Genomic DNA, 26861 nt, shown 5'->3' on the forward strand with positions numbered 1-26861 from the left:
TGCGAGTCCAGCGCAAAACCAGACTTCTCCACGTTACACTCCATGGAATGAAAGCCTCTCTTTCCTGCACATTCCACTCTGTCTACCTTTCTCCAAAACACATCTCACAGACAACTCCCTCTCCACAGTGCCAGCCAGGCTAGCCCATCACCTTGAACCCAGATCTTCTCCCAAGGCCCACCAGTGTCTCCTGCATCCATTACCGACTCCATCCATCAGTTAGAGCTACCGAAAACCTTATTTGGGTCATATTATGTCCCTGGCATCAATACCCGGCCCCGCTGAGGTGCCCAGTTTTACTATGGCCATCTTCTCCCCCCATCCAGCCTCTTTTCACAACAAGCTGCTTCCTTCTCAGAGTTATGGCTTCTATTTCACCTACAGAAAACTGTTCCCTCTGTCCCTGATGGTTCCTTCTCATCCTTAGCACTTCAGCTGAAGCAGAATCACGTCAAAGAAACCCTCGTCTTATTTAAGAGGCATCTAAGATACATCCCTGCTCCCACTGGCCTCTCTGCCCCAGGGTTGGGATCCATCCCTGACAGCCCTCACCCAGTTTACGGCATTCATTTATTTCTTTGCTATCAGCCTGTCTCCCCACTGTACTATAATCCACAGATGGGAAAGGTTCCGTCTGCCCCCCGACTCCCACAGAGAAGATGGGCAATAAATACTAGATGGCGGTGAGGAGGTAAGCACTGGCCAATGCCATAGTGATAAATGCCACCAAAGACTTTCTAGACACTACCACTGTCTTATCAAGGCTGAACCTGCAAAGTCACCCAAGAATGGGGTCAGGAGAACCCCCCGAATGGGGCCAGCTGGGATTCCAAAGAAAGCAGTAAGTACCAGGTGGTCGGTGGAGGGTTAGAGGGAATTTTACCAGCAGGGCTGCAGCTTACCCTCGTGGTGGTCAGTAATGCAAGGCATTCTCCCTGGTGCCGTGATAAACAGTGAGTTGGGTGAAGCATCATCCGTGTGTTGGCTGAAGAAGTTTGGCCAAGTGTTTATCAATATGGTTGATCAATCACAACCTAGACAAGTTTATTAATTAGTGCCTAGAAATGTTCATGGTGCCATCTTTGGATTCACAGACAAACAAATGGGAGAAACTGAGGTAGCCTTTAGCTTTCACAGGGTTCTCTTTAGCTGTCAAAGGGTTCTCCTTCCCTCTTTCCCACACTCTAGTCCCCAGCCTTCAAGTCCTTGTGTGGAGAATATACCCAGGACTCTCTTCAGGAAAATACAAAGAGAAAGGGATTGTGTCATCAGCAATCAATCGGTCTCTCTACTGGAGCTGAAGACCAGACAGTGTGAAGGCACTAAAAAGTGATCAGGAAAACTGGACGGCTTAGGGGAGGGGAGAGGTGGGCACAGAACCTGGGAGTCCTGGAGAAGGGACTGTGCGGGCATGGGGCTGCCTCCTCCCGGGCGTGCCCTTTTCTATTCTCTGGCTCCCTCAGATAAGAACAGCAGTTAAGGCATTCTCTCCTCCCAGCCGGTGCTGCCTGCAGCCCCAGACCCAGCCCCACACTTTGGAAGCATGTCTGTCCAAGAGCACATTCCACCCCAGCAGCTCTCACCGCGGATCTCTAGGTCCCAAAAGGACTTAGCAAAGTCTGCCCTAAGTGGGGCTCCAGGAGGTAAGAAGAGAAAGGGACGCCACCACCGAACAGAGGGGGGATTAGGGTAGAGTTGGGGGTGGAGGCCTTGGGGGAAGGACGTCCATTACAGTATCACATGTGTGGAATGCGGACCTGGTCTGAGCCTTTGATCCAGGCTCGGCAGACGGTCCAAAGGGGGTTCAGCAGCATGGATGCCACGGGGCACTCCCGTGGCCCCTGGACTCTGGCCCTCGGTGTACGAGGCTTCCGTTGGCAAGAGAGATGCTGCTGGTTACATTTTAACCAGTCCTCGGGGCTGACTCGTCTGAGCCAGCCTCACACCACTGGCCGCACACAGCATAAAGCAGCCCCGCAGACCCAGCAGGTGGGACGCAGCATGGAGGGTACTTGTGGGCCGGATGCCCTGCTGAGTTGGGCTGGGTCAAGCTGTAGGATCCCTGGGGCCTGTAGCAGCGCTGGGTAGATGGAAGGAACTTGGAGGGGAGCCGGGAAGCCAGCGAATGGCCTGGAAGTAAACAGGGGTCTTAGGAAAAGGAACTGGGTGATTCCGGAGCTCAATAATGAAACGTAGATTTGAAGGAGCCGTCTGGGCAGGTTGAGGCTGAGTGGTCTGAAAGGAGGCTGGGGTGGGGAAGGGTCTTTCTAGCAGGGATATTAAGAACTTGAGCTTGGGGTTAGCTAGACCCAGATTTGAATCATCTTACTTGGAAGATGCATTTTTCTTGGACAATGCATTTTATCGTTTTGAAGTCTTTTCCCTCATTTGTAAAATTGGGATAGAGTGCGCCCAACAGCCTGCTCCATAGGACCCTTGAGACCAAATGAAGTAACATGTGTAGGACACTCCGACGGAAGGAAGGCCTCCCACACCCTGGAGAGCTGAATGGATAGAGCGTGCACGGCCAGGAGACCCATGGAGTGCAAGCAGGCGTCCGTGCACGACCCTGAGTGCCCTTCTCCTGCAGGGCCAGCGGGATACCTCCGGCGGGCGAGCGTGGCCCAGCTGACCCAGGAGCTGGGCACCGCCTTCTTCCAGCAGCAGCAGCTGCCCGCAGCTATGGCAGACACCTTCCTGGAACACCTCTGTCTCCTGGACATCGACTCAGAGCCTGTGGCTGCTCGGAGCACCAGCATCATTGCCACCATTGGTAAGCTCGCGTGGCTCCAAGTTCCTCCTCCTTTTTGCAACCTTTGAGATGGTCATTCATTCAACAAATACTTGTGAGGGTTTTTTTTTGTTGTTGTTGTTGTTGTTGTTTGTTTTTTGTTTTTGTTTTTGTTTTTGTTTTCAGGGAAGGGGAGTTGTTTGATGATTTTTGAGACAAGGTCTTTCTATTCTGTAGTTCTGACTGTTGGGCAGGCTGACCTTAAACTCAGAGATGCACCTGAGTGCTGGGCTGGGATTAAAGGCGTGCGCCACCGCACCTCTTTGAGGCTGCATTTTTGAGACAGGGTCTCGGGTAGCCCTGGGTGGTGTTAGGCTTGTTATATGGCCATATTATATAGTCTGAGCCTTGAATTTCTGGTTTTCTTGTAAGGCTGCTGCAGTGACATCACAGTTATGTGGAACCACCCAGCTTAACAAACACGTGTTGAGTACCCGGAAGACAGGGTTTGGAATTGGGAGTAGACCAGTAAATAAACGGTCTACAGGTGGGACAACAAATACCAAGCAATGGCTTATTAAAATGTAACTAATTCAAAGTCACACTGGAGAAACTGAGCTCTGAGGATTGTTGTGAATTTGAGGCCAACCTGGGCTAAACAGAGACCCTATTTCAAAAATCAATAAGAAAGAAAATGGAAAGAAAGTGTCATCTGCATACAGATTGTCTCCCAAAGACACGGATAGCGGGGGTCACAGAGTCAAGGTACCCACGGTAAGAGCTGAGGTCTAGGCAGACACACACACCACACATGCACATGCACACCAAATACACACACATACATACAAATACCATATGCACACACAAACACACTACATATATACACACCACACACGCCACTCGAGCATCACACACATATCATACACACGTATATCACACACACACTGCTCACACATCATATACTCACACATACACACAGCTCTCACATTGTACACACAACTCACACATCATACACACACACATCACTCACATCCTTCCTCTCTTTCTGTTACACACACACACACACACACACACACACACACACACACACACACAGCATGATGGAGAGCCAGGCTCCTGCTGTACTCTTTTTAACACTATCACTTGAGAGGTGGAGGCAAGAGGATCAAGTATTCAGGCCCTAGGGGTTGGTAAGATAAGGTAAGACTCTTGCCATGGAGCCTGATGACCTGAGTTCGATCCCTGGAACCCACATGATGGGTTCTGACCACACACACTAAAATGAAACAAACAGAAAAGAACTCAAACCAGCCTAGGCTGTGTGAGACCCTGTCTCAAGGAAAAGAGGGTGGGGTGTGTAGTTCAGCAGGTAGAGTGTGTGCCTAGTGAGCATGAAGCCCTGAGTTCCGTCCCTGGCGCTGCGTAAATGGGGCTTGGTAGAACAAGCACATCCTTAATCCCAGCACAGGGGAGGTGAGAACAGGAGAGTCAGAAGTCCAAGGCTATCCTCCACAGCATAGCAAATTCAAGGCTAGCCTGGGCTACAGGAGAGCCTGTCTCAGAAGGAAGGACTGTGAAGGATGGAAGAAAAGAAGGCAGACAGAAAAACGGGGGGGGGGGGGCAGCCCAGTGGTAGAGCACTTGCCCAGCATGGAGCAGGCCCCGGGCTCCATCTTCAGTGCCGCAAAAAAGGAGGCGGGGTGGGAATCCCAGCACTCTGTGAGTTCAAGGCCAGCCTGGTCTACAGAGTGAGTCCCAGAACAGGCTCCAAAGCTACACAGAGAAATCCTGTCTGGGGGTGGGGGGGAGATGCAAAAAAACCAAACCAAGCAAACAAAAAAGGTAAAAAATAAAAAAAGAAAGGAGGCAGGGAAGGGAGGAAAGGAGGAATATGTATCAAACCTGCTGCTGATTTAGGATGAGGAGGATGGAGAACGGGACTGCCTCGCGTTCTGACCCTTCACCCCTAGAGTAACCTCCATAGTGAGGCATTTAATTTCAAGCCACTTGCTAGCAAAGGTACCTAAGGCCTGGCTGAGGTTAAACATCCCCACAAGCTGCCTTCGTAAGGGGGTGCCTGCTGGTTGGAGTGGAACTTCCATGAATGAAGGACTACTGGGATGGGGCCGTCTCTCAGAGGGTGCTAATGGATTCGGGGGGTCAATCAGGTTTGGGAGGAACTTCATAGCGGAATCTCTGGTTCCAGGGCCAGCATCTCGCTCTGTGGAACGCCTCAAGGAGATGATCAAGGCCGGGATGAACATTGCTCGACTCAACTTCTCCCATGGCTCTCATGAGGTGTGGGGAGGTCCTGGAGGGCGGAGCTGGAGGATGCCCCAGGTCCTGCCCACTTGCCCTTGAAATTTCTGCTCTCACGGCTAGTACCATGCAGAGTCCATCGCCAACATCCGAGAGGCAGCTGAGAGCTTTGCAACCTCTCCACTCAGCTACAGGCCTGTGGCCATCGCCCTGGACACCAAGGGACCTGAGATACGCACCGGGATCCTGCGGGGGGTGAGAAGCCTGTGGGTCGGCCTGGGCCCAGAGGAGTGTTAGAGCCCTGGGAGGCGGGAGAGAGGGTCAGTGCTGGCCCTGCCCTCCTGCGTTGGAAACCCATGTCTCTCTGGCCTCGCCCCCAGGGCCCAGAGTCGGAGGTGGAGATTGTGAAGGGTTCACAGGTGCTGGTGACTGTGGACCCGGAGTTCCGGACACGGGGCGACGCACGCACAGTGTGGGTGGACTACCCCAATATCGCCCGGGTCGTGGCAGTGGGGGGCCGCATCTACATTGACGACGGCCTCATCTCGTTAGTGGTGCGGAAAATCGGTGCGGAAGTGCCTCCTGCTCAGATGGTGCCCTGAGACGGGGCACCTTCTCTTCTCTTTGCTCTGCTCTGGGTCACCCATACCGTCCCCTGGCTGTGCCTACTTCCCCACTTGTCCTGGTGGAGGGGGTGAAGGGATCAGAAGTCCCTGATTCCTCGAGGCTTCAAGCTTAGTGTCCTCTACCACGCCATAGAGCGGCAGCCTTGACAGACACTGACTCTCTCTATACCCGCAGGCCCAGAGGGGCTGGTGACCGAAGTGGAACACGGTGGTGTCCTGGGCAGCAGGAAGGGTGTGAACTTGCCAAACGCTGAGGTGGACCTGCCTGGGCTGTCTGAGCAAGATCTCTTGGACCTGCGCTTCGGGGTGGAGCATAATGTGGACATCATCTTCGCCTCCTTTGTACGGAAAGCCAGCGACGTGGCTGCAGTCCGGGCTGCCCTGGGGCCGGAAGGACGGGGCATCAAAATTATCAGCAAAATTGAGAACCATGAAGGCGTGAAGAAGTGAGGCTTGGATTTTGCTCCCATCAGCCCCTCTGTTTCCCATTCTCCCTCTCCTGCACACCACTTCCCAGCATCTCCTGGGCTCTGCCACAGTCTGGATTCCTTCAACCTCCCAGGTTTGACGAAATTCTGGAAGTGAGCGATGGCATCATGGTGGCACGGGGTGACCTGGGCATTGAGATCCCAGCCGAGAAGGTTTTCTTGGCTCAGAAGATGATGATCGGACGCTGCAACCTGGCTGGCAAGCCAGTTGTTTGTGCCACGCAGGTACGGAGTGAGCCCTGGGCTGCACTTTAAAGATGCTGAGCAACCTACCTCAGTCTACACTTTGCTGTCTAGTGTCTGGTCACAAAGGACAACGTTAGGTAGAGATGACATGAACTTTCCAGAGTCTCGCTGTGAACCTGGCATCCTAAGAGTGCAGCGTTCATAGAAATGGCACGGGCGGGGTCCCCAATCAGAAGGTGACTTCTACAGCTTTGACATCCATGGTGTCACCCAGATGCTGGAGAGCATGATCACTAAGGCTCGACCAACTCGGGCGGAGACAAGCGACGTGGCCAATGCGGTGCTGGATGGGGCTGACTGTATCATGTTGTCTGGAGAGACCGCCAAGGGCAGCTTCCCTGTGGAGGCTGTAAAGATGCAGCACGCGGTAGGAACTCAGTCCTGAAAGCGGATGGGCCAGGGACTCAGACCCCTAGGGGACCCCACTGACTCTTCTGAACCCGACTTGCTGGTGCCTGCAGATTGCCCGCGAGGCAGAGGCTGCTGTGTACCACCGCCAGTTGTTTGAGGAGCTACGCCGGGCAGCGCCCCTGAGCCGTGACCCCACCGAGGTCACCGCGATTGGAGCCGTGGAGGCGGCCTTCAAGTGCTGTGCCGCGGCCATCATTGTGCTAACCACGACTGGCCGGTGAGAGGCAAACTGGAAACGGGGCTCTGGCGAGGGAGCAGCGGACACAATGTGTGATGTAAAGTGTTGCTTTAGGGCAAGAAAAGAGATAGCCACGAATGCTAGAGACCAGGAAAGACAGCTCTTGGGTACCCTAGGACCTCTGCCAGTGAGCTCCAGGGATTCAGTAGGTGATAGTCGAAGCACCTTGGCTTCAGGGCATTGGGGCTCCAGGGCCTGAGAGCGGTTCGCAATGCCAAGGGTTGCAGAAGAGCCCAGTAAGCCTGCCCTCTGAGGGTTTTCTCAAACTCAGCAGTGGGCCCCTCAGTAACTCACTCGGCCCCACAAGCCGTCTGTCTCCCTGGGTCTATGTGAGTCCCCCATGGGGCCGTGAGGATTAACAAGCCACACTAAGTGTCATAGGGAGGGTGGATATGATATAAATATACGTCTTCTAGACGGTTCTGCCCTCTTTTGTTGTTTGGTAGGATTTTCCTGAATTAGGGTCTCATTAGTCCTGGCTAGTCTGAAATCGACCTAGCTAAATAGCCCTGAACTTACCCTTCATCCCCCATCTTCCAAACGCTGGGATTATAGGCTCGTGCCACCATGAATTGCTGGCTGGTTTTACATTTCTAATTTTTTTTTTTTTTTTTTTTTTTTTTGGTTTTTCAAGACAGGGTTTCTCTGTAGCTTTGCGCCTTTCCTGGAACTCACTTGGTAGCCCAGGCTGGCCTCGAACTCACAGAGATCCGCCTGGCTCTGCCTCCTGAGTGCTGGGATTAAAGGTGTGTGCCACCACCGCCCGGCTAATTTTTTTTATTATTATTTTAATTATATGTATGTATGTAGGGGGGATGCACATTTGTGTGCAGTACCCGAGGCCAGAGGAGGGTGTCGAATCCTCTGAAGCTAGAGTTACAGGCAGTTGTAAGCTATTTGATGTGGGTGCTTGGAACCAACTCAGGTCCTCTGCAAGAGCTATAAGCGCTCTTACGGACTGAGCCATCTCTCTAGACTGGGTTTTATGTTGTTTATTATTACTTTTTAACTATGGATGGACATCTTGCCTACATGTATGTCTGCATCATTTGCATGTGTGGTACCAGTGGAGGCCAGAAGAGGGTGTCAGAGCCCCTGGAAATGGTCTTACAAACAACTGTGAGCCCCCCCCCCCCCATGGGTGCTGAAAACAGAACACAGGTCCTCTTCAAGAGCAGCAAGTGCTCTTAATGGCTGAGCCACCTCTCCAGCCTTGGTGGGTACTTAGTACTTAGTGAGCATGCCAGAGGCTAGAGAAGAGTAACTTACCCAGGGCAACATGGTTTCTTAGTGACATCTGGAGCCCTAACTTAAACTCTAGTTTCTCAAAGTCGACACTGATGTTCTAACCGTCTTCCCTCTCGTCCAGCTCAGCTCAGCTCCTGTCTCGGTACCGACCTCGGGCGGCTGTCATTGCTGTGACTCGCTCCGCCCAGGCTGCCCGACAGGTCCACCTGTCCCGAGGAGTCTTCCCCTTGCTCTACCGTGAGCCGCCAGAGGCCATCTGGGCAGATGATGTGGACCGAAGGGTCCAATTTGGCATCGAAAGTGGTAAGCCCTTGAGACCTTACCCTTCTGCTCCCCAGCCTGGCTTCTCACCCCGACCCGAAGGCTGTGCCTGTCCTCACTGGTCCAAGAGTTTCCCTAGGAACCACTAAGATGGACAAGTGTCTTGGATGCTAAGCAGGGAGCTTAAGCTGAGGGGGAGGGAGGGAGAGCAGAAGTCTCCCTAAGAAGCCTGCAGCTGTCTGCCATACCTAGTAGGTCACAGGAGCAAGGAGAGGCGGGGGCCGAAAGCCAGAGGAGCTGGGACTAAATTTTAATGTATAATCATCATGACCACCCCTGCCTTGTCCCATTAGTTAACCACATGGGTGCAAAGGCTTAACTAAGCTTAGAAACCGTACTCTGCGTCCATCCACACCCCCCCTCATTCCTTCCCTCTTACAGGGTAGCTTTGAGGTGGTGGATGGTGATGGTGACCTGGGTATTTCGTTGACTCACTTTTCACCCCCCAGGAAAGCTCCGGGGCTTCCTCCGTGTCGGTGACCTGGTGATTGTGGTGACAGGCTGGCGACCTGGCTCTGGCTATACCAACATCATGCGGGTGCTGAGCATACCCTGAAAGGCCTCTCCCCCTTCTGACCTAGTTGCACCCCGTTTCTTCCAACCTGCACCCCCTCCCACAGCCCCACATCTGCCGTCTAGCCCCATCCCTGTGCTTCACGCAGGCCCTGAATGTCTGTCCAGTTATGCACCGGCCACCCAGCAGCATCAATCCCTACCTCAATCCGCTCAGTGGAGTCTAAGATGCCCTGAGCCTTTAATCCCAGCCCAGCTGGTTAATTCTGTTCCTCTAGGCTCCCTATCATTAGAATGGGGGGAGTGAAAACAGGGTGATCTTGTCCAATTTCCATAGAACCATTATTTTAAAAACACTTCTGTTCTCTGATGTGACCCTCTTGACCATTTCCTGAGCAAAATGTCGTCTTCTGATGGCCTTAAGTCAGGGCAGAATATTCATGGAGCCATGGAGCACAGAGCTAGAGTTCAGGGGAGGTTGGGGTAGATGGGTACTGGGAAAAACTGAGCCAGGCTGCCTTTTTTTTTTTTTTTTTTTTTGAGACAAGGTCTCAATGTATCTCAGCCTAGTCTGGCCTCAAATTCATAAAAATCCTCCTGCCTGACCCTCCCAAGGGTAGGGATTACAGGCATAAGCCACCGCACTGGACTTCAGGCAGCCTTATTTTCTTACTGACTCCTCAACCTCGGAGCTGAATTTATAAGCCACTAATCTGGCTGTTCTCATGGCCACTGCTCAGCGGGGCCAGATGATCCAGAAATTTGTTCACAGCCACTTTTTTTTCCCCCTACACATGGTGCAATTACTAAAATAACTTCCACAGGCCAAGAATCCCAGAATCCTCCCACCCAGAAGAAAAGGAGATGTGCAGCCCTGGCCCCAGGCTTCAATGCTACAGTGTAGGAAAGGGGACCGAGTGGGTGGGCAGAGGGTTACTCTTGTCCCTGAGAAAGCAGGGTGTTGCTGGTCCGCCCTTCCTAGGCTCGGGGACTCCGGGCCCTCCTCTTCTGCACCCACAGCGAGACCCGATGAGGGAGAATAATAAGCGCAGTCCTCCTATCAACCCCCCTCTCCACTACCTCAATTCAGAGTCTGAGTGCCGCTGCTGCTGGCATTGTGCAGGGACCACAAACATGTCCCCCTGTCCCCCAGCCTCCCTACAGGAAGTGGGGAGACAGAGGAAGGAATGAGTAACAAAATGCAGAAGTCAAATTAGCAAATGAATAAATAAAATTAGTAAGTGACTGAATAAATAAGACAAAGAAGGAAAGATAAAAGGTCATATGGGGATTCAGCCCCTGGCCCCCCACCTGGGGGAAGCTGGGCTGGCAATAATTAGTAAGGAGGTGCCGAGTGTCCCTTAGCTTTAAGGGTCACACCACTGAGGCAGGAGCACAGTGAAGAGCAGCGTCTAGTGTACAAAGGCAGCGCTACCACACAGGAGCTGTGGGGGGCAGGATACAGCGGGCAGACACGCGTCCGCCTGCCGGGCCGCCCACACCTAAGAGGGCAGGTGTTCACGCTCAGGACCCTAGACATGTGTTGGCTGTAACAGATAACTGATAGTACCCAGCTATGAGGAAGGAAACAGGACGATAAGACACCCTGGGCAGAGCCCTCAGGGTCACTGACAGGGAAACAGCCATCTAGTTACTTGGCAGTGATGGTGGTAGCGAGTATTTGTGCTTAGTAAAGGCAGGGTTGTGGGCCCGTGCCTGCACCTGGCAGGACAGTGGCCCGGGGACACCCTTGTCAGAGGGCTCTGAGTCACTTCTACTTGGCAGTGGAGACACACAATGCCTTGAACATGGCAGGCAGTGGGTACCTATGACAAATGGGTGGATGATTAGGATTAGCAGGCTGCAGCTGCTAGAGCTGAGGACACAGAACAGCTTCATAGTGGTAAGGGGCAGTATTGTAGATCCGGCAGCCTTCCCAAGGAGCGTCTACCCTCAGGCACACATCACTGCATGCCAATCGCTAAGGCTAGTGTAACCTAGGATTTCACATGTTGGCAGAAATTTGGGGGCCTTTGGGGGTGACTGGCTCAGGCACTGATGACCTGGGCGGCTGGACTGTCCCTGGAGGCTTGGCCAGGAGCCCCGAGGGGGGCAGGCGCTCACTTCCAGAGCCTTTGCGCCTAGGAGAGCCATCACCTGTGGCTCGCTGAGGCAGAGAAGGTTGAGAGGCAGAGAGTGGGCGGCCCCGAGGTCCCAGCCTCCGACCACCTCCTCCTGGGGGAGGGCCCAGCAGGGACACCTGGGAACGCCCTGCCCGAGATAGGCTGGCATGGAGGGTTCGGGCAGGTGGGACGGGCAGGCGAGAGGTGGACGCCCAAGGTCCCCGGGCCAGCAGAGGACCTGCTCGGACAGGCACCAGTGGGGAGGCTGGGGAGCCTGCAGAGCGTCTAGCGGATCGAGCAAGGAGGACCGCTGGAGAGTCAGGGGAGAGGGGCAGAGGGCCTCGCTGGTGAGTCAGGGCTATGGCCACGTTGGAGGTCACAGCAGCTGCCTGCAGAGGTGCGTGCACCAGCGGTTCCCACAGCACCGGCTTTCCGCTGAGCCGAGCTCCTGTGCCAGGAGCCAGGCCCCGAACACCACGGGCCATGTCTCTGTCGTGCTGTACCAAATGCTGCTCCATGGCGCCCCCGCTGCTGCCTGGACTCGGCTCGGAGCGCTTCCGCTGCAATATCGAATTCTTTTTGCCTACAAGTTATTCCAGGACCAAGAAGTTAGGAGAGAGAAGGAATCTGAGATGGAGGTTGGGGAGTCAGAAGCATAAAGAGAATGCTTGGCAAAAGGAGCTGGAAGGTGGTATCAATCAGAAATGGGGAGGTCAAGGCCTGGTACTCAGGAGGACTTGGGGGAACTCAGGAAGGTTTGGGGAGACATTATCCACGGCTATGGCTTGCTAGAGGTAAGAATGGTAGCCGTGGAGGCATGGATGCACTAGAGCCAGGCTCCTTGCTATGGAAATGCAGTGGAAATGCACAGCCTGGACCCGGAGCAGATAGAGCAGACAGGCCTCACCGATTCGGCGAAGCCGGTCCATGGCCACGGTCTCGAAAGCCCTGCGCATCATCGGGAACTCCTCCAGCACCGCATTGAAGTGGTCCACGCTGAGCGAGTAGAGGCGACAGTAGGTGTCAGCCCGTACGCTGGCTGTTCGCCGGCCTCGAGTCAGCAAGCAGATCTCTGCAAAGGTTAGGAAAGGCCTCAGTCCCTGTCCCCGAAGCTCCCTCCCACTAGGCCTGCAGCAGCTAACCCAGCGCGCTCAGACTCGTCCCTAGACTTGGGAGAAATTAAGGTCCCTAACTGCTCCAAGCACGGCCTGTCTCCCGACCTGCACATCGGGGCGGCCACTCTCTGACTTTCATTCTCTCCAAACTAAGTGAGCCAACAGGCCTGCCAGCCTCGGGTGCTCTCAGTTACTCTGCTCCACATGAACTCCAGTCCCAGGCCTATGGCTCCGTCCCAGGGTGCAGCCTACCCTCCTGCCCTGAGTGAAGAAGACCCAGAGGAGAAGCGGGCTGATGAGAGCCAGTGCAACTGATGGGAAGCTTGGAGGCGATGGGGGCTGGCAGGCTGTGTGAGCCCCAGGACACCCTGGGCATCAGCGGGCAGCCCCCCTTCTGCTGCCACAGGCTGGGTTCCTGATGGCTCCACAAAGCTTAAGTCTGTGGGACAGCGCTGCTTCCTTCCTAGCTTCCCCTCAGCTCACGGCATCCATTGGCCCGGCAGCTTGCAGCCTGGCCATGCACTGGACTGTCCCGAGAAAAAAATAAAATAAAATGAAGCAACTGCCAGGTGTGGTGGTGCATGCCATTAATCCCAGCATTTGGGTGGCAGAGGTCATTAGGTCTCTGTAAGTATGAGGCCAGCCTGGTCTACATACCGAGTTCCAGGACAGCCAGGGCTACATAAAAGAGAGACCTGTCTCAATCGATCAAACACAGAGCCTCAGGCCCCAGCTCAGAGACTCCCTGAGAAGGCCTGAGGGAAGGGCTGTTCTGTGATTCTGCAGCACACACAGGCGAGGCCCTGGTCCTAAGGAGCAACTGCATGCTGCCCAAGGCTCATGACCCCCCACCTTCCCCGAGGCCTGCTGACCCCCAAAGTAGGATCCGTCAGTGAGGCGAGTGTCCCGGGCGCCCCGCGCCAGCACACTGAGCAGCCCGTGCTGGATGAAGTACATCTTCCTGCCCACGGAGCCCTCACGCACCACCAGGTCCCCTGGCTGGAAGACCTCAAAACGGAGCTTGGTGAGTACGGCAGTGACGAAGCTGGGGTCAGCGTGAGCAAACAGCGGCATGTGGGCCACCAGGCCCCGGCAGGTGAAGTTAATAATCTCCTGGACATGGGAGGGGCTATCAGACAGGCTCTGCCCCCCTGCTGGAAGATGCCCCCACCAAGCTCATCTGTCTCCAGAGACCCCATCCATCCTGTCAAGATCTGTCGATGGATGGGGATGCTACAGTGGGGACGGGGACCTCCCTGAGAAGCTGCCTTCAAAGCCTTTCCACCACGGCATCCTACGGTCCCTTTTCACATAGCCTTCACTCCCATGACCCTCCACAGATAGCCATCACCCCTCAGACACTTGTCCTCCCACGGGGCCATCTGTGGACCTCCGCCCCGACAGGAACACCCAAGCACACCCTTGTAACCCAGGCAGCACCTCCGGAAGCCCAGAGCCTTGAAGAGCCCTTCCCACAGGGTCCAGCCTGGCCCCACCTCCCGGAGCGGCTCGCTCAGCTCCCCCAGGATGCTCTCTTCATCGAACATCTTGCCCTGGTAGCGGTGCTCGTAGTACTCGTGGATCCGCTGCCGGGTGTCGGCGGGCAGCTTGTGGAAGGACATGTACTGCTCCACCTGCTTGTACTGAAGAGGCGACGGCCGTTGCCAGTCGGCGGAGGATGTGGAGATGTGGGGGGCCGGGGGCGGGGGTGTACAGAAAGTCACAGACACGAGCCGGACCCAGAGCTAATAAACACGGTACACACAGGCAGGCAGACACAGAGCCACGAAGGACGGATGGGTAATGGTAGACACGGGGAAGACACGGCAGTTGCAGAGAACCCCAAATGTGGAGGGGGGAGGGGTCCGGGGACAGACCCGGAAGTGTTTCACACAGGACTAAGGGACAAATGGACACGAGGCAGGAGAGGACACACGGGCCCCTCGGAACACAGCCGCCGGCTCGTCTCCATGCCCCACCCCTTCCCTCTCTTGTCCCTTACTCACCTTCTCCTGGTACTGGCGCCGGGAGGAGTCCAGGGACTGGATGAGGGCCGTGGCGTGGCCGATGAACATGGCGTAGCAGGTGGCGCCCACAATCATGCTGAGCATGGTGAGCCAGACGTCGGGCATGCCCACGGGGGCCTGCTGCCCGTAGCCAATGCACAGCATGTGGCTCATGGCCTTGAACAGGGCATGGGAGTACTGGCGGCCCCAGGAGTGGTTCTGGGGACAGAGTGCGTTGCAGACAGGGCACGGGCCTCAGCCTCACTCTCCACCTGCTCCCCTCCCCCCCTTCCAGTACTTGCCTGCCCCTCTACTTCAGCCCTCCCCCCCCCCCCAGAGGTCACTTGTTTAGTGTGTGGAGCTCTCAAGGCAAAGGGGCCTCTGTGCATGGGGACCCGCTCTTCTCTAGGTTCCCTTCTCCACCTCTTCCCTCCAACATACAAGCACGACGTCCTCTCTCTAGGTTTCTTCCCGGTCCCCTCCTCCAACCCTCTCTCCTCCTGTCATCTTTCTGGGTCTTCCCCACCTCCTGCTCCCTATGGTTATCCCCGCCGTTCAGGCAGAAGAGCCCTTAAGAGACCCAGGAGTACCAGAGCTGGGGGGACTTCTCACCACCATGCGGTTCATGGAGACCCAGCAGTCGGAAGGGAAGTCCTGCAGCATGGGAACCAGGAACTGCAGGCAGCCGTCCCAGTGACACAGCAGCAGCATCATTCCAATGAGGTTGAAGATGCGGACCACCGCACTGGCCAGGTCATAGGTCATGTGAAAGATCTGAGGGGTCCAAGGAAGCACCCCTGTGCTTAGGAACCCCTCCTGGCTGGTCCTCCTCCAGTTCCAGCCCTGCAGACTCCCCCTGAACCTCGTATCCCTTTCCCAGTCTCTCTGAATTAAAAAAAAAATGTAGCCATTAACCTGGCCTGGTGTCAAGTACCTGTAATCCCAGCTACTAGAGAAACTGAGGCAGGAGGATCAGAAGTTTAAAGCCAGCCTAGGCAAGATTTTTTTTTCCATTTAAATTTTAAAAAAAAACTTTGAGCAAGGGGCTGGAGAGATGGCTCAGTGGTTAAGAGCACTGGCTGTTCTTCCAGAGGTCCTGAGTTCAATTCCCAGCAACCACATGGTGGCTCACAACCATCTGTAATGAGATCTGGCGCCCTCTTCTGGCCTGCAAGGACACATGCAGGCAGAACACTGTATACATAATAAATCTTAAAAAACAAAACAAAACCAAAAACAAAACAAAACAAAAAAAATAAAAAACACTTTGAGCGTGTTATAGTGGTGCACACCTTTAATCCCAGCACTCAGGAGACAGAGGTATGTGGATCTCTGAGTTCAAGGCCAGCCTGGTCTACACACAGCAAGCTTCAGGACAGTCAGGGCTACCTTGACTCAAAAATTAAAACAACAAAATGTTTATGTATATGGGTGTTTTGTCTGCATATATGTCTGTGTATCATATGCATGTCTGGTGTCCTTGGAGACCAGAGGGTGTCGGATCCCCTTGAACCAGAATTACAGACAGTTATGAGCCAGCATGTAAGAGCAGGCGATTGAACTTGGGTCCTCTGGAAGAGCAGCCAGTGCTCTTAACTGCTGAGCCATCTCTCCAATCCCCAGCCTGGGGAACTTAGTAAGATCCTATCTCAAAATAAAAAATAAGGGCTGGAGAAATGATTCAACAGTTAAGAGTACTGGCTGCTCTTCCAGAGGACATGGGTTTGATTCCCAGCACCCACCTGGTGGCTCACAACTCTAGTCTAATTCCACAGGTACCAGGCACATATGTAGTATAGAGACATATATAAATAACATAAATAATTTTCAAATAAATAAATAAAAAGTATAAAGAGGACTGGGGATATGACCCAGTGGCAAAGCACTTCCCTAGCATATGTGAGGCCCCAGGTTCAATCCCCAGGAAGGCATGGAGGTATAAGAGGCCATTATTTATTTGTATAGGACCTTATGACACATGGTTGCTTTTCTCCTTTTTTATGTAGAGAGACTGAAGCCAACTCTGTGCCTAGAATTAAACAATGTCGAGGCTGAGATTCAGAGGGTTCTAGATGGCACAGGCTGCCCAGGTGCAGCCTGGGAAAGCAGGAGCGTGGCATTCACAGTGTAATGTCCGCGGGACAAGGATCAACAGCAGCACTGCTCTTCCAAGAGCGGTAAAGATAACAGATCATTTCTGGACGTGGTGGTTCACACCTGTATTCCTAGCACCTAGGAACTGAGGCAGGAGGACTGTCAAAAGACCAAGGTCAGCCCGGGCTATCGTATGAGAGCCTGTCTCAAAAAGCTGAAGCCAAATCAAACCAAACCCAAAGCCCAGCTGACTCCTGGGAACGCGCTGCATGGAGATGCCTTTCTCAGCGCTTCACACATTAACTCCAACCACATCACACACAGCATACCAACCAAGGGTAGCATATCGGACACTGTCACCCTAAGCAAGAGGCCATGGGACTGCACAGCGCACACGGAGCCACCAAACTCTGCTGCCCGAAGAGGCACCTCCTTCCCATACCCAGTCCTCCAAGAACCAACGAGCCCTCAAGTGTTTGAGCCGCGGGAATGCTCCACCTCTCAGAATCCCCACCCTCACCCCACACGCATCCCCCAAACCCTCCTTCTGTCCCTGTTTCTCTCCTACCAACTTGGCGGAGGATTCACACTTGGAAGCCTCACCTATCTTCCCCACCCCAGGAAGTCACCAGGACTCCACCCACAGCACCTTCCCAAGGAGTCCGATACCCCCCTGCCCACCTCCCCACCCCACCTCCTCCCACTGGTGTATGTAGCGGATGAGACGGGAGAGACGGAGCAGCCGCAGCAGGCTAAGGATCTTGGTGAATCTCACGATGCGCAGGGCCCGTGCCGTTTTGTAGACCTCAGCGTCTAGTCGGGGCTCCAACTCCACCACTAGGAAGATGTAATCCACGGGAATGGAGGAGATCAGGTCAACCAGGAACCAGGTGCGCAGGTAACGTGTGCGGATGGCCCTGGGGGCCAGCAGGATCTCAGCACCTTCCTCCACCACGATGCCAGTTCGGAAGTTGAGCACCAGATCCAGCAGGAAGAAAGTGTCAGAGAGGACATTGAAGACGATCCAGGGTGGCGAGTTCTCCTCCTTGAAGAAAGTGATGCCCACAGGCAGTACTATGAGGTTCCCCACCATCAGCAGCAGCATGATCAGGTCCCAGTAAAACCTAAAACAGGTATGGGATGGAGAGAGCAAGGTCGGGTCATACGCCGTCAACTGCTATATCAACAGAAAATAGTCTGGCACAGCTAAGAGTGGTCACGAACACAAAATCACAAAGCGGTCACTTAAATCCCCTGAGAGGGAAGCTGGAATGGCCATTTGGGAAAAAAGCTGGCATTATTTAGTAGGGTCAGATATTTGCAGTCCCTGCAACTCTGTTCCCTTGTGTGTAAACACCCAATGGGAACATGCTCTCTAGGAAATATAACCAGTAATGGCTATAGCAGGATTAAACTTGGGAACAACTCAAATGTCTACCAGTAGAAAATGGAGAGGGCCGGGTGGTGGTGGTGGCGGTGGTGGCGGCGGCGGCGGCGGCGGCGGCGGCGGCACATGCCTTTAATCCCAGCACTCGGGAGGCAGATCTCTGTGAGTTCGAGGCCAGCCTGGCCTAGAAAGGCGCAAAGCTACACAGAAAAACCCTGTCTCGAAAGAAAAAAAAGAAAAAAAGGAAATGGAAAGGGCTGGAGAGACAGTTCAGCAGTTAGGAGCACTGGCTGCTCTTGCTGAGGACCTGAGTTTGATTCCCAGCACCCACATGGCCGCTCACAACCATCTGTAACTCCAGGTCCAGGGGCTCTGATGCCCTCTTCTGGCCCCAAGGGCACCAGGCAAACAGAGAGTACCCAGGCAGAACACACACATATAGAAAACATAAATAAATGTTTTTAAATGTAGGTAAATAAGGCATAATACACAGAGGTAAATATGTCCACAGCTGAGAACCCTATACAGCAGCACAGATGAATCTCACACTTGAAAAATGAGAGATTTATCTTTATTTGTGAGTGGGCGTGGGCGTTTTGCTCTCACGTGTGTAAGAACACCGGGAGCGTGTTAGAAGACAGCATCGGATCCCCTGGACCTGGAATTACACAAAGTTGTGAGCCACCCTGTGGGGCTGGGAACCAAACCCAGATCCTCTACAAGAACAGCCAGTACTTTTTTTAAAATAATTAAAATTTTTAAAGTTTTTTTTTTAATTGAAAATAGTTTTTTTTTCATACAATATATTCTGATCATGGGTTCCCCTTCCTCGACTCTTTCCAGATCCCCCTCTCCTCCCCACCCACCCAAATCCATGCCTCTCTTTCTCACTCGCATTAGAAAACAAACAAGCAACTAAACAAATCAAAATAGGACAAAACAAATGAGCAGGGAAAAAAGGGCCAAAGAAAAAGCACAAGAAACATGCACACATGAGATACATTTACACACCCAAATCCCTTAAAAACACAAAATCAGAAACCGTAACATACAAGCAAATGAGCTGTAAGGTTAAAAAGCATGTCCAGACAAAGCATCATGAGATGAAACCCTCCAAAACTACCACTGAGTTCATTTCGTGTTGGTTATCTACTGCTGACACGTGGCCTGCCTGCCCTTAGGGGTTGTAAGCCCAGTGAGACACCAGTGGAGAACATGCTTCCTTTTCAAGCGGTTGTTCAGTGGAGACAGCTTCCGGGTCAGGGATGGGGGCTTGCGTCCACCTCCCCTATGGATGCTGGCTCCCCATCTGGCTCAGACCTGTGCAGGCCCATGTATGCTGCCAGTCTTTGGGAGTTCACGTAAGAGTAAGCCCTGCAGGGTCCAGAAGGCCTTGCTCCGTGGTGTCTTCCATCCCCACTGGCCCTTACCATCTTTCTGCCTCCTCGTTTGCATAGTTCCCTGAATCCTGAGGGAAGGGTTTTGCTGGAGACATCCCATTTAGGACTGAGTGTTCTAAGGGCTCTCCCGCTCTACGCTCTGTCCAGATGTGGTTCTCTGTATCTGTTCCCATCCGCTGCAGGGGGAAACTTTTCTGATGATGACTGACCAAGATAATGATCAATGAATGTGGTGGTTTGAATAAGAATGGCCTCCATAGGTTCCTATATTTGAATGCTTTGTTACTAGGGAGTAGAAACTGCTTGAAAGGATTAGAAAGATTAGGCGGTGTGGCTTTGTTGCTGTAGATGTGGCTGTGTTGGAGGAAATGTGTCACTGGAGGTGGGCTTTGAGGTTTCAAAAGCCCACACCAGTCCCAGCTCCCCTTTCTGTCTCTCTACCTGCAAGTCAGGATGTAGCTCTCAGCTACTGCTCAGGCATTGTGCTCGCCGCTGTGAGGATAATGGTCTAAGCTTCTGAAACTGTAAGCAGGCCCCCAATTAAATGTTTTCTTCTGTAAGAGTTTCCTTGGTCATGGTGTTTCTTTGTAGCAATACATTGACTAAGACAATAGCTGCATGTTGTTAAGAGTCATTTTATTACTGTATTCCTTTAGCAAAAACAGTAGTATTTGGCTTTCCCTTGGGGTCACAGCCCATCTAGTAGTCTCAGGTTCTGGGCCATCTAAGCAGTGTCAGGCATGGGTTCCATCCTGTGGAGTAAACCTTAAATCCAATCAGAGCGTGGTTGGTCAGGCACCTTTGTGGTACTACTGCACCAGGGTATCTATCGTACAGGGGGGTAGCCATTGCAGATCAAAGGGTTTGTCGCTGGGCTGGTGTTTACCTTTCTTGTCTGGTAACAGGCAAGAGGACCTTTCAGTCCCGTGAACACTAGCCGGTAGGGGTGAGCAGCCAGAGCTCTTAACCACTGAGCCATCTCTCATTTGTGACATTGAGCAAAAGAAGCAAGAGACAGAGTACAAATTAGATGATTCCGTGTATACAAAGTTCTGAAACAGACAAGGCTAAATATTAGTATATATTGGTTTGGGAGTCATAGAAAAGTGGTGAAACTATTTCTTTAAACCTTTCTGTTTCACTTATTTTTAATTGTGTGTGTGTGTGTGTGTGTGTGTGTGTGTGTGTGTGTGTGTGTGTATGTGTGCATGACATGGGGTCAGAGGACGGTTTTGTGAATCCCATTCTCATCTCTGGGGGTTGACTTCAGATTACCAGGTCTGTGCAGCAAGTACCTTTACGGCTCTATCTTACTGCCTTTCTATTTTATTTTTATTTTATGGTGAAATTATTTTGACTGTTTAATACTATCTTTTTTATTTACAAGTTAGAATCAAGAGACAAAAAAAAAAACAAAACAAAAACAAAACAAACAAACAAAAAAAAAACAGTGGTCTAATGCCAGGCAGTGGTGGGTGGCGCACGCCTTTAACCCCAGTACTCGGGAGGCAGAGCCAGGATCTCTGTGAGTTCGAGGCTAGCCTGGTCTACAGAGTGAGTTCCAGGAAAGGCGCAAAGCTACACAGAGAAACCCCATCTCGAAAAAAACAAAACAATGGTCTAAATAACCAAGTAGTCAGATTACTAAAACTCCCAAAGCTCCCAAATAGAGAAAGAAAGGAAAAAGGAGCGAAAAAAATAAAAAAGAAAATTAAAGTTAATAACAATTTAAAAGAAGATTCTTCTTCTTCCTTCCCCACAGAGGATGAGTAAGTAAAACCTATTTGATGAATATATTAGAGTGCCTGTGTGTGTATGGGTGTGTGCATGCCACAGCACACATATGAAGGTCTCCCCTTCTACCATGTGGGTCCCCGGAACTGAACTTAGGTTGTCAGGCTTGTTGGTATGCACAGTGCCACAAAAAAATGAGAATATAGGAAGAACGATGTAATTCAGTGGTAAGTTGTGTCCTTAACATATTTGAGGATCTAGTTTCAATTCCCAGCACATTTCATCCACCTATGAAAAGTGAGAGTAGTGGATCTGAGATAAGAATGTGGGATTATATCATGGGACTGATACTGTACTGCGGATATGTACAACCTCTTAAGATGATAATTATAACATGAGCTTGCTTCATGTTACATATATGAGTATATTCATCCCTACTCTATAAGACCTCTGTAACCTGCCAGGCCTGGTTGGAGAGATCTGTAATTCCTAATGCCAGCTACTTTGAAGTCCAAGGCAGGGGATCACAAGTTCAAGGTTTGTTTGGAATAGAGAGAGAATTCAAGGCCAGCTTAGGCAGCTTAAGGAGACTCTGTCTCAAAATGAAAAGAAGCTAGTAAGAATGCTCAGAAGACAGCCGGGCAGTGGTGGCGCACGCCTTTAATCCCAGCACTCGGGAGGCAGAGCCAGGCGGATCTCTGTGAGTTCGAGGCCAGTACAGAGCAAGATCCAGGAAAGGCGCAAAGCTATACCCGTCTGGGGGGGGGACGGGGACGTGTTGCCAAGTCTGACAGCCTGAGTTCAATCCCTCACACCCACACAGGGAAAGGGAGAGCCAGTTCCCAGCAATTGTACTTTGACCACAAGCGAATGGTGTGTGAGAATGCATGCACACACACACACACACACACACACACACTAAAAAAATAAAAGCAAGTTGGAGCCGGGCAGCCGTGTGCACCTTTGATCCCAGCACTAGGGAGGCAGAGCCAAGCAGACCTCTGTGAGTTTGAGGTCAGCCTGGTCTACAGAGTGAGATCCAGGACAGGCACGAAAAACTACACAGAGAAACCCTGTCTTGAAAAACTGAAAATAATAATAATCATAATAAGTGAGTTGGGATGAAGGTCTTCGTTTAAAAAATTTAACTAGCATGTCCGGTGCTCTAGGTTAAATCCCACGAATGCCTAACCAAAACAACAACCGAAAACTATGCGAGGGCTGGAGAGACGGTTCAGTCAGCACACTGTCTGCTGTGCAAACAGGAGGAACTGACCCCTGGCACGCACACAAAAAGAAGGAGCAGTGGTACGTCTGTGGTGCTGAGGGTGGGACAGGTGGGTCCCTGGAGTTCACGGGCTGGCCAGACAACCTAACTGAACCCATGGGTTCTAGGTTCCATGGGAGCCATTCTCAAGGAGAAAAACAAGGTTGTGAAGAACATCGAGGGAGAAACCCAATGTCCATCTGTCCCTACACACACACACACACACATACACACACACACATACACACACACACATACACACACGCAAAAAGACATAAACACAGGTTAAAGGCATTTGAGGCTCTTGCAGAAGTCCCAGGTTCGGTCCCCAACACCCACACGGTAGTTCACAACCACCTGTAATTCTAGTTCCAGGAGATCTGGCCTCCCTCTGGCCTCCTCAGTCACTGAATGCACATAATACACAGACATAGAAGCAGGCAAAACATTCAAACACATAAAGTAAATGTAAAGTGTTTTCAAAAAGTAAACATGTACACAGCTGCACCCACCCACGTAAATAAACACACACAACCCACACAAGGGCACCGATATTGTTTTTAAAATTCTTAAAACTAAGCACCCTCTGCTGATCTCACCGGGCTGCTGGGCAATCTTTCAGAGATAAGGGACAGGACGATGCTGTACAAACAGTAGCTGTGGTCATGGCTCATCCACCCTTTATCTCCAGATTTCTAAAAACGGCGGCTGCTTCTCCCATCTCCCGCTCCCTGTCTATTTCTAGTCTGGGCTGTCCTGCCCTTCTCAGTCTTCCCCACCCATTCCTCTTCCCCGACACAACTCCAACAGGGATTGTCTCTGGGGGTGGGGGAACGGCCATCCATGGCCGGGGTGGGACCAGACTATCCTGCACTCATCTATCCACACTGGGCTTTTCAGGGGATGCCCATCCCCCTGCACAGCACCTCAGATGGCTGTGCACGCAGAGGACTCCCTAGGAGATCCCCAGGCAGCATGGCTTGAGATCCTTCCCTCCTCTGGCTGCCTGCGCATGCTGAGAGTCTGGCTGAGACAGGCAGAGCCAAGCTACATTGCTTCAGAGGAAGCTGTGTAGCTATGAGGTCAGGAGGGAGAGCTTCATTCAGGAAAAAAAAATAAAATAAAACACTGGCGCACACATGATGGTTCCAGGTCTAGCACACATCTAATCCCAGCATGGGTCCCAAACACGGACCCTTCTGATTCTGACTGCAAAAGCAATCCTTTCGGCCCCTGAAAGGAACTTGGTGGTTCCCAAGTCCAGACCCAGCCCTGGAAGCCCCTCAGACTTTGTGCTTTCACTTAGCAACAGACCCTTGATGTTTCTTCCTGTCTTTCCACGGCTGCTGAGGAGCAATCCTGCACTGGGATTCTGCCTCGCCATCAGAGCATCTTCACAGCCTGACTCACAGGCAGTCACAAGCCCAGCGGGTGATGTGGTGGAGGACCGAGAAGCAGCCCAACTCTATGAGGGGCATATGGCTTCTGGGGCTCTGTCTGAGGGTGAACTGGGGGAGGGGAGGGATCTGGGGAGGATAGATGGCAGGTGCCAGTGAAATCATAAAGAAGAGGAAAGAGCGACGAGAACTGGCGGAATATTTTCAGGGAGTGGGTATCTGAGGATGGAAGATACTGACTGGGGTCTCCGACTGTGTTCCCAGGCTCCAGAGACACACCTCATCTCTTCATCTAAAAGCTGTCCTTCAACGTCCCCAAGGACAGGGCGGCCTTTCTCCCCTAGCGACCTTGATGTAGACGTACAGCCTGAAGGGGACTGTGAAATGGCTACACCCCACTCTCTGTCCCTTTCCTATGGGCAGCACCTGGGCGGTGGCCGAGCCCCGGCTCTCCTCCTCAACCGTTCCGAGCACCGGCCCCGCCCCGCCCCATCCCGCCTTCAGCACCACGGACAGCAGACAGAGCCGCGGACCCGGACTGACCCCGGTCACTCTCCGACGTCCCCAGCGTCCCTTGTAGTTCGGTGCCCCTAGTCTGTTCGGCCGAACTGGGCAAACGCTGGGTGTGTGGGTAAAGCGTGGTAGAGATCGGAACTAGGCTTCTTCCTGGGGTATCCCAGCTTTGGGGTATGATATAATGTCCCACACCCCCAGAAAACAAGTACTGGTTTCCAAACTCCTACAGTCTCTGCGGTCCAGGTGGGTCCTGGGGTCCCTGCACTGGGGAAACCAAAGTCCCTGGAGAGTCTCGGATGTCTGCTGTCCCTTATCTCTCCCTAACCTGACCAAACGCAGAGGACCTCGGGGCAACCCGCCTAGCAATTCCCAGGCTGGGTTAGAGAAGGTGACTCTGCAGCTCCACCGGGCCGGTAGCCCTCCCGGCTGAGCCCCCCGTACCGGAAGTCGCTGTAGGGGTGGATGATCCAGGCCCCGGCGGACTTCACCCTCTCCTGCTCGATTTCCACCGCTTTGTGGCTGCCGAAGACCCGGAGAGAGAACTTGTTGACGGTCGGCTGCAGCAGCGTCCCGAGCTGCCGCCTCTTGGGCTCGGGCGCCGACTCCGGGACCCCACCTGAGGCCGCGCGGGCCTGGGCGGGAGCGGCGGGAGGCGGCTCGCGCGCGGGGGTCGCCGCTTCGCCGGGCCCCGCCGCCGGCCGCGCCTCCTCCTCCATGACCGCCCTCACTCCAAGGGCCTCCCCAGCGGGTCTAAGGCCATGGCGGGCGCGCTGGTCCCTGGGAGCCCGGCCAGGCACTCGCGCTTCCGAGCGGCGTGCGCCCGGGGCGCAGGGGGCGTGTGCAGGCGGCAGACGTGCGGGCGCTGCGCCCCCTGGTGAGGGCTGCGCGAGACCCGGCGGGGCGGGCCGCGGGCTCAACTGCAGCCCCCACCCCCGGAGAGGGCGTGGCCTGGGGTGCGGGGCGGGGGTGGGGGGCGGCGGGCTTCTGGAGGCGGGAAACTCAATAATGGGGCATGTGCAGTGGGTGACTCTCCCGAGGGCCGGGCACGGACGGACGGAGTGGAAGTGTGAGCTTCTTCTTCCCCGTCCTTGCCCAGGGTATTCTGTCCTGATCGTGTCCTTCTCAGCACTCTCTGGGTGTCTTCCTCCTCCTCTAAACTTCTCTCCGTAGTATGCTATTCCTGGTTCATTAAGTCAACCTTTGTCGAACGCCGCTCGCCGAGTGTGTGCCGAGGATGCAGAAATTAGCACAGAAATCTTTGCTATGAAGCCAATGGTTCATCTGCATAAACAGATCAACAAACAGGAAAATTCCGTACTACATGCCATTAAGAGCAGAGCATCTCAGCTTCTTCCCTTTGTTTCCACCTCTTGCTGCCACGACCTTAGAAAAGTCTTCTGCAGGCTGGACAGTGGTGGCTCATGCCTTTAATCCCAGCACTTGGGAGGTAGAGGCAGGGGGATCTCTGTGAGTTCGGGGAAGGAAGGAAGGAAGGAAGGAAGGAAGGAAGGAAGGAAGGAAGGAAGGAAGGAAGGAAGGAAGGAAGGAAGGAAGGAAGGAAGGAAGGAAGGATTTGTTTTGTTTTTGATGTGGGTTGTAGCTCAGGTCTGTCTTGAACTCCTGGTCCGCCTGCCTCTCTACCTTTCAAGAGCTGGGATTACAAGTGTGTGCCACTACACCTAGTTTTAGAAAAATGTAATAATTTTCAAAATTTGCTAGGCATGTTGGCGCAAGCCTTTAATCCCAGCACTGGAAGGCAGAGGCAGGCAGGTCTCTGGATTTGAGGCCAGCCTGGGCTGGTCTATATAGCACGTCCCAGTACAGAGAAGAAGGAGGTGGAGGAGGAGGAGGAGGAGGAGGAGGAGGAGAGGGGGGGGAGGAGGAGGAGGAGGAGGAGGAGGAGGAGGAGGAGGAGGAGAAGAAGAAGAAGAAGAAGAAGAAGAAGAAGAAGAAGAAGAAGAAGAAGAAAAGGTCTTAAATTCTCCTAGACCAATTCATTCTCCCAGATCAATTCCTTTTTTCAGTCTACAAGTAAACTTTATAAAATATTATTTATTTTGTGTGTATGAATGTTTATACCTATGTATGTCTGCACCATGTGTGAGCCTGATACCTAAAGAGTAACAAGTGGAATCAGATCCCCTGGAACTGGAGTTACAGACAGTTGTACGCCTCCATGTGGGTGCTGGGACTTGCACTGGGATCATTGGGAAGAGCAGCCCGTGTTCTTAACCACTGAACCATCTCTGCACTCCTTAGCAAGTTCTCTTCTAGCAGTCTTTCTCTTTTCTTTTTCTTTTTTCAAGACAAGGTTTCTCCATATAACCCTGGCTGTCCTGGCACTGACTCTGTAACCCAGGCTGGCCTCTAAATCACAGAGATTCCCCTGCCTCTGCCTCCTGAGTGCTGGGATTAAAGGCGTGTACTACCATGCCTGGGGAGTAGTCCTTTTCTTAAAAGCCAAAGCTTCGGTTGACAGAGTGCCTTCTGCTGGCTCTGGGCCTCTATAAATAGTTTCCCTGCTTGTTATTTTCTTCCAATTCTCTTTCCAACAACCTATTCACATCACACCTCCTCTGGGAAAACTAACAACACACATTCCTAATTGTTTTTACCCTCAGACAGTCTAGAACTTTCTAGAGCAGATAGGGCAGCTCTCTTAATTTTTTAAAAATAATTTATTTATTACTTTATGTAAATTGGTGTTTTGCCTGCATGTATGTCTGTGTGATGGTGTCAGA

The 26861-nt window shown here is 52.7% G+C and overlaps 2 protein-coding genes across 5 annotated transcripts; one reads left to right on the top strand and one right to left on the bottom strand.

Annotated features, from left to right (window-relative positions):
- Positions 1-1924: 1924 nt before the first annotated feature.
- Pklr (pyruvate kinase L/R) lies at positions 1925-9456 on the top strand. 4 transcript variants are annotated; one of them, XM_042279348.2, is made up of 11 exons: positions 1925-1989; positions 2591-2773; positions 4938-5029; positions 5114-5245; positions 5371-5557; positions 5792-6062; positions 6179-6329; positions 6565-6717; positions 6812-6978; positions 8369-8550; positions 9018-9456. In XM_042279348.2, exons 2-11 carry the CDS (start codon positions 2683-2685, stop codon positions 9122-9124), a joined length of 1533 nt encoding a protein of 510 aa, XP_042135282.2. In that variant the 5' UTR covers positions 1925-1989; positions 2591-2682; the 3' UTR covers positions 9125-9456. The 4 variants fall into 4 exon arrangements, with proteins under 4 accessions (XP_042135282.2, XP_015850709.3, XP_076429811.1 ...); XM_015995223.3 differs by having other exon boundaries at positions 1987-2008; XM_076573696.1 differs by lacking the exon at positions 1925-1989 and adding an exon at positions 1994-2136.
- Positions 9457-10294: 838 nt separating this feature from the next.
- On the bottom strand, positions 10295-24993 carry Hcn3 (hyperpolarization activated cyclic nucleotide gated potassium channel 3). The gene is made up of 8 exons (XM_006976350.4): positions 24562-24993; positions 17114-17543; positions 14938-15099; positions 14326-14544; positions 13816-13962; positions 13192-13432; positions 12112-12276; positions 10295-11787 (listed from the first exon to the last, which is right to left on the bottom strand). The coding sequence occupies exons 1-8, from the start codon at positions 24834-24836 to the stop codon at positions 11087-11089; spliced, it is 2340 nt and encodes a 779-aa protein (XP_006976412.2). The 5' UTR covers positions 24837-24993; the 3' UTR covers positions 10295-11086.
- Between the last annotated feature and the right edge of the window lie 1868 nt (positions 24994-26861).

This window comes from Peromyscus maniculatus, chromosome 6 (genome assembly GCF_049852395.1).
Source record: "Peromyscus maniculatus bairdii isolate BWxNUB_F1_BW_parent chromosome 6, HU_Pman_BW_mat_3.1, whole genome shotgun sequence".
Taxonomy (NCBI): Eukaryota; Metazoa; Chordata; class Mammalia; order Rodentia; family Cricetidae; genus Peromyscus; species Peromyscus maniculatus.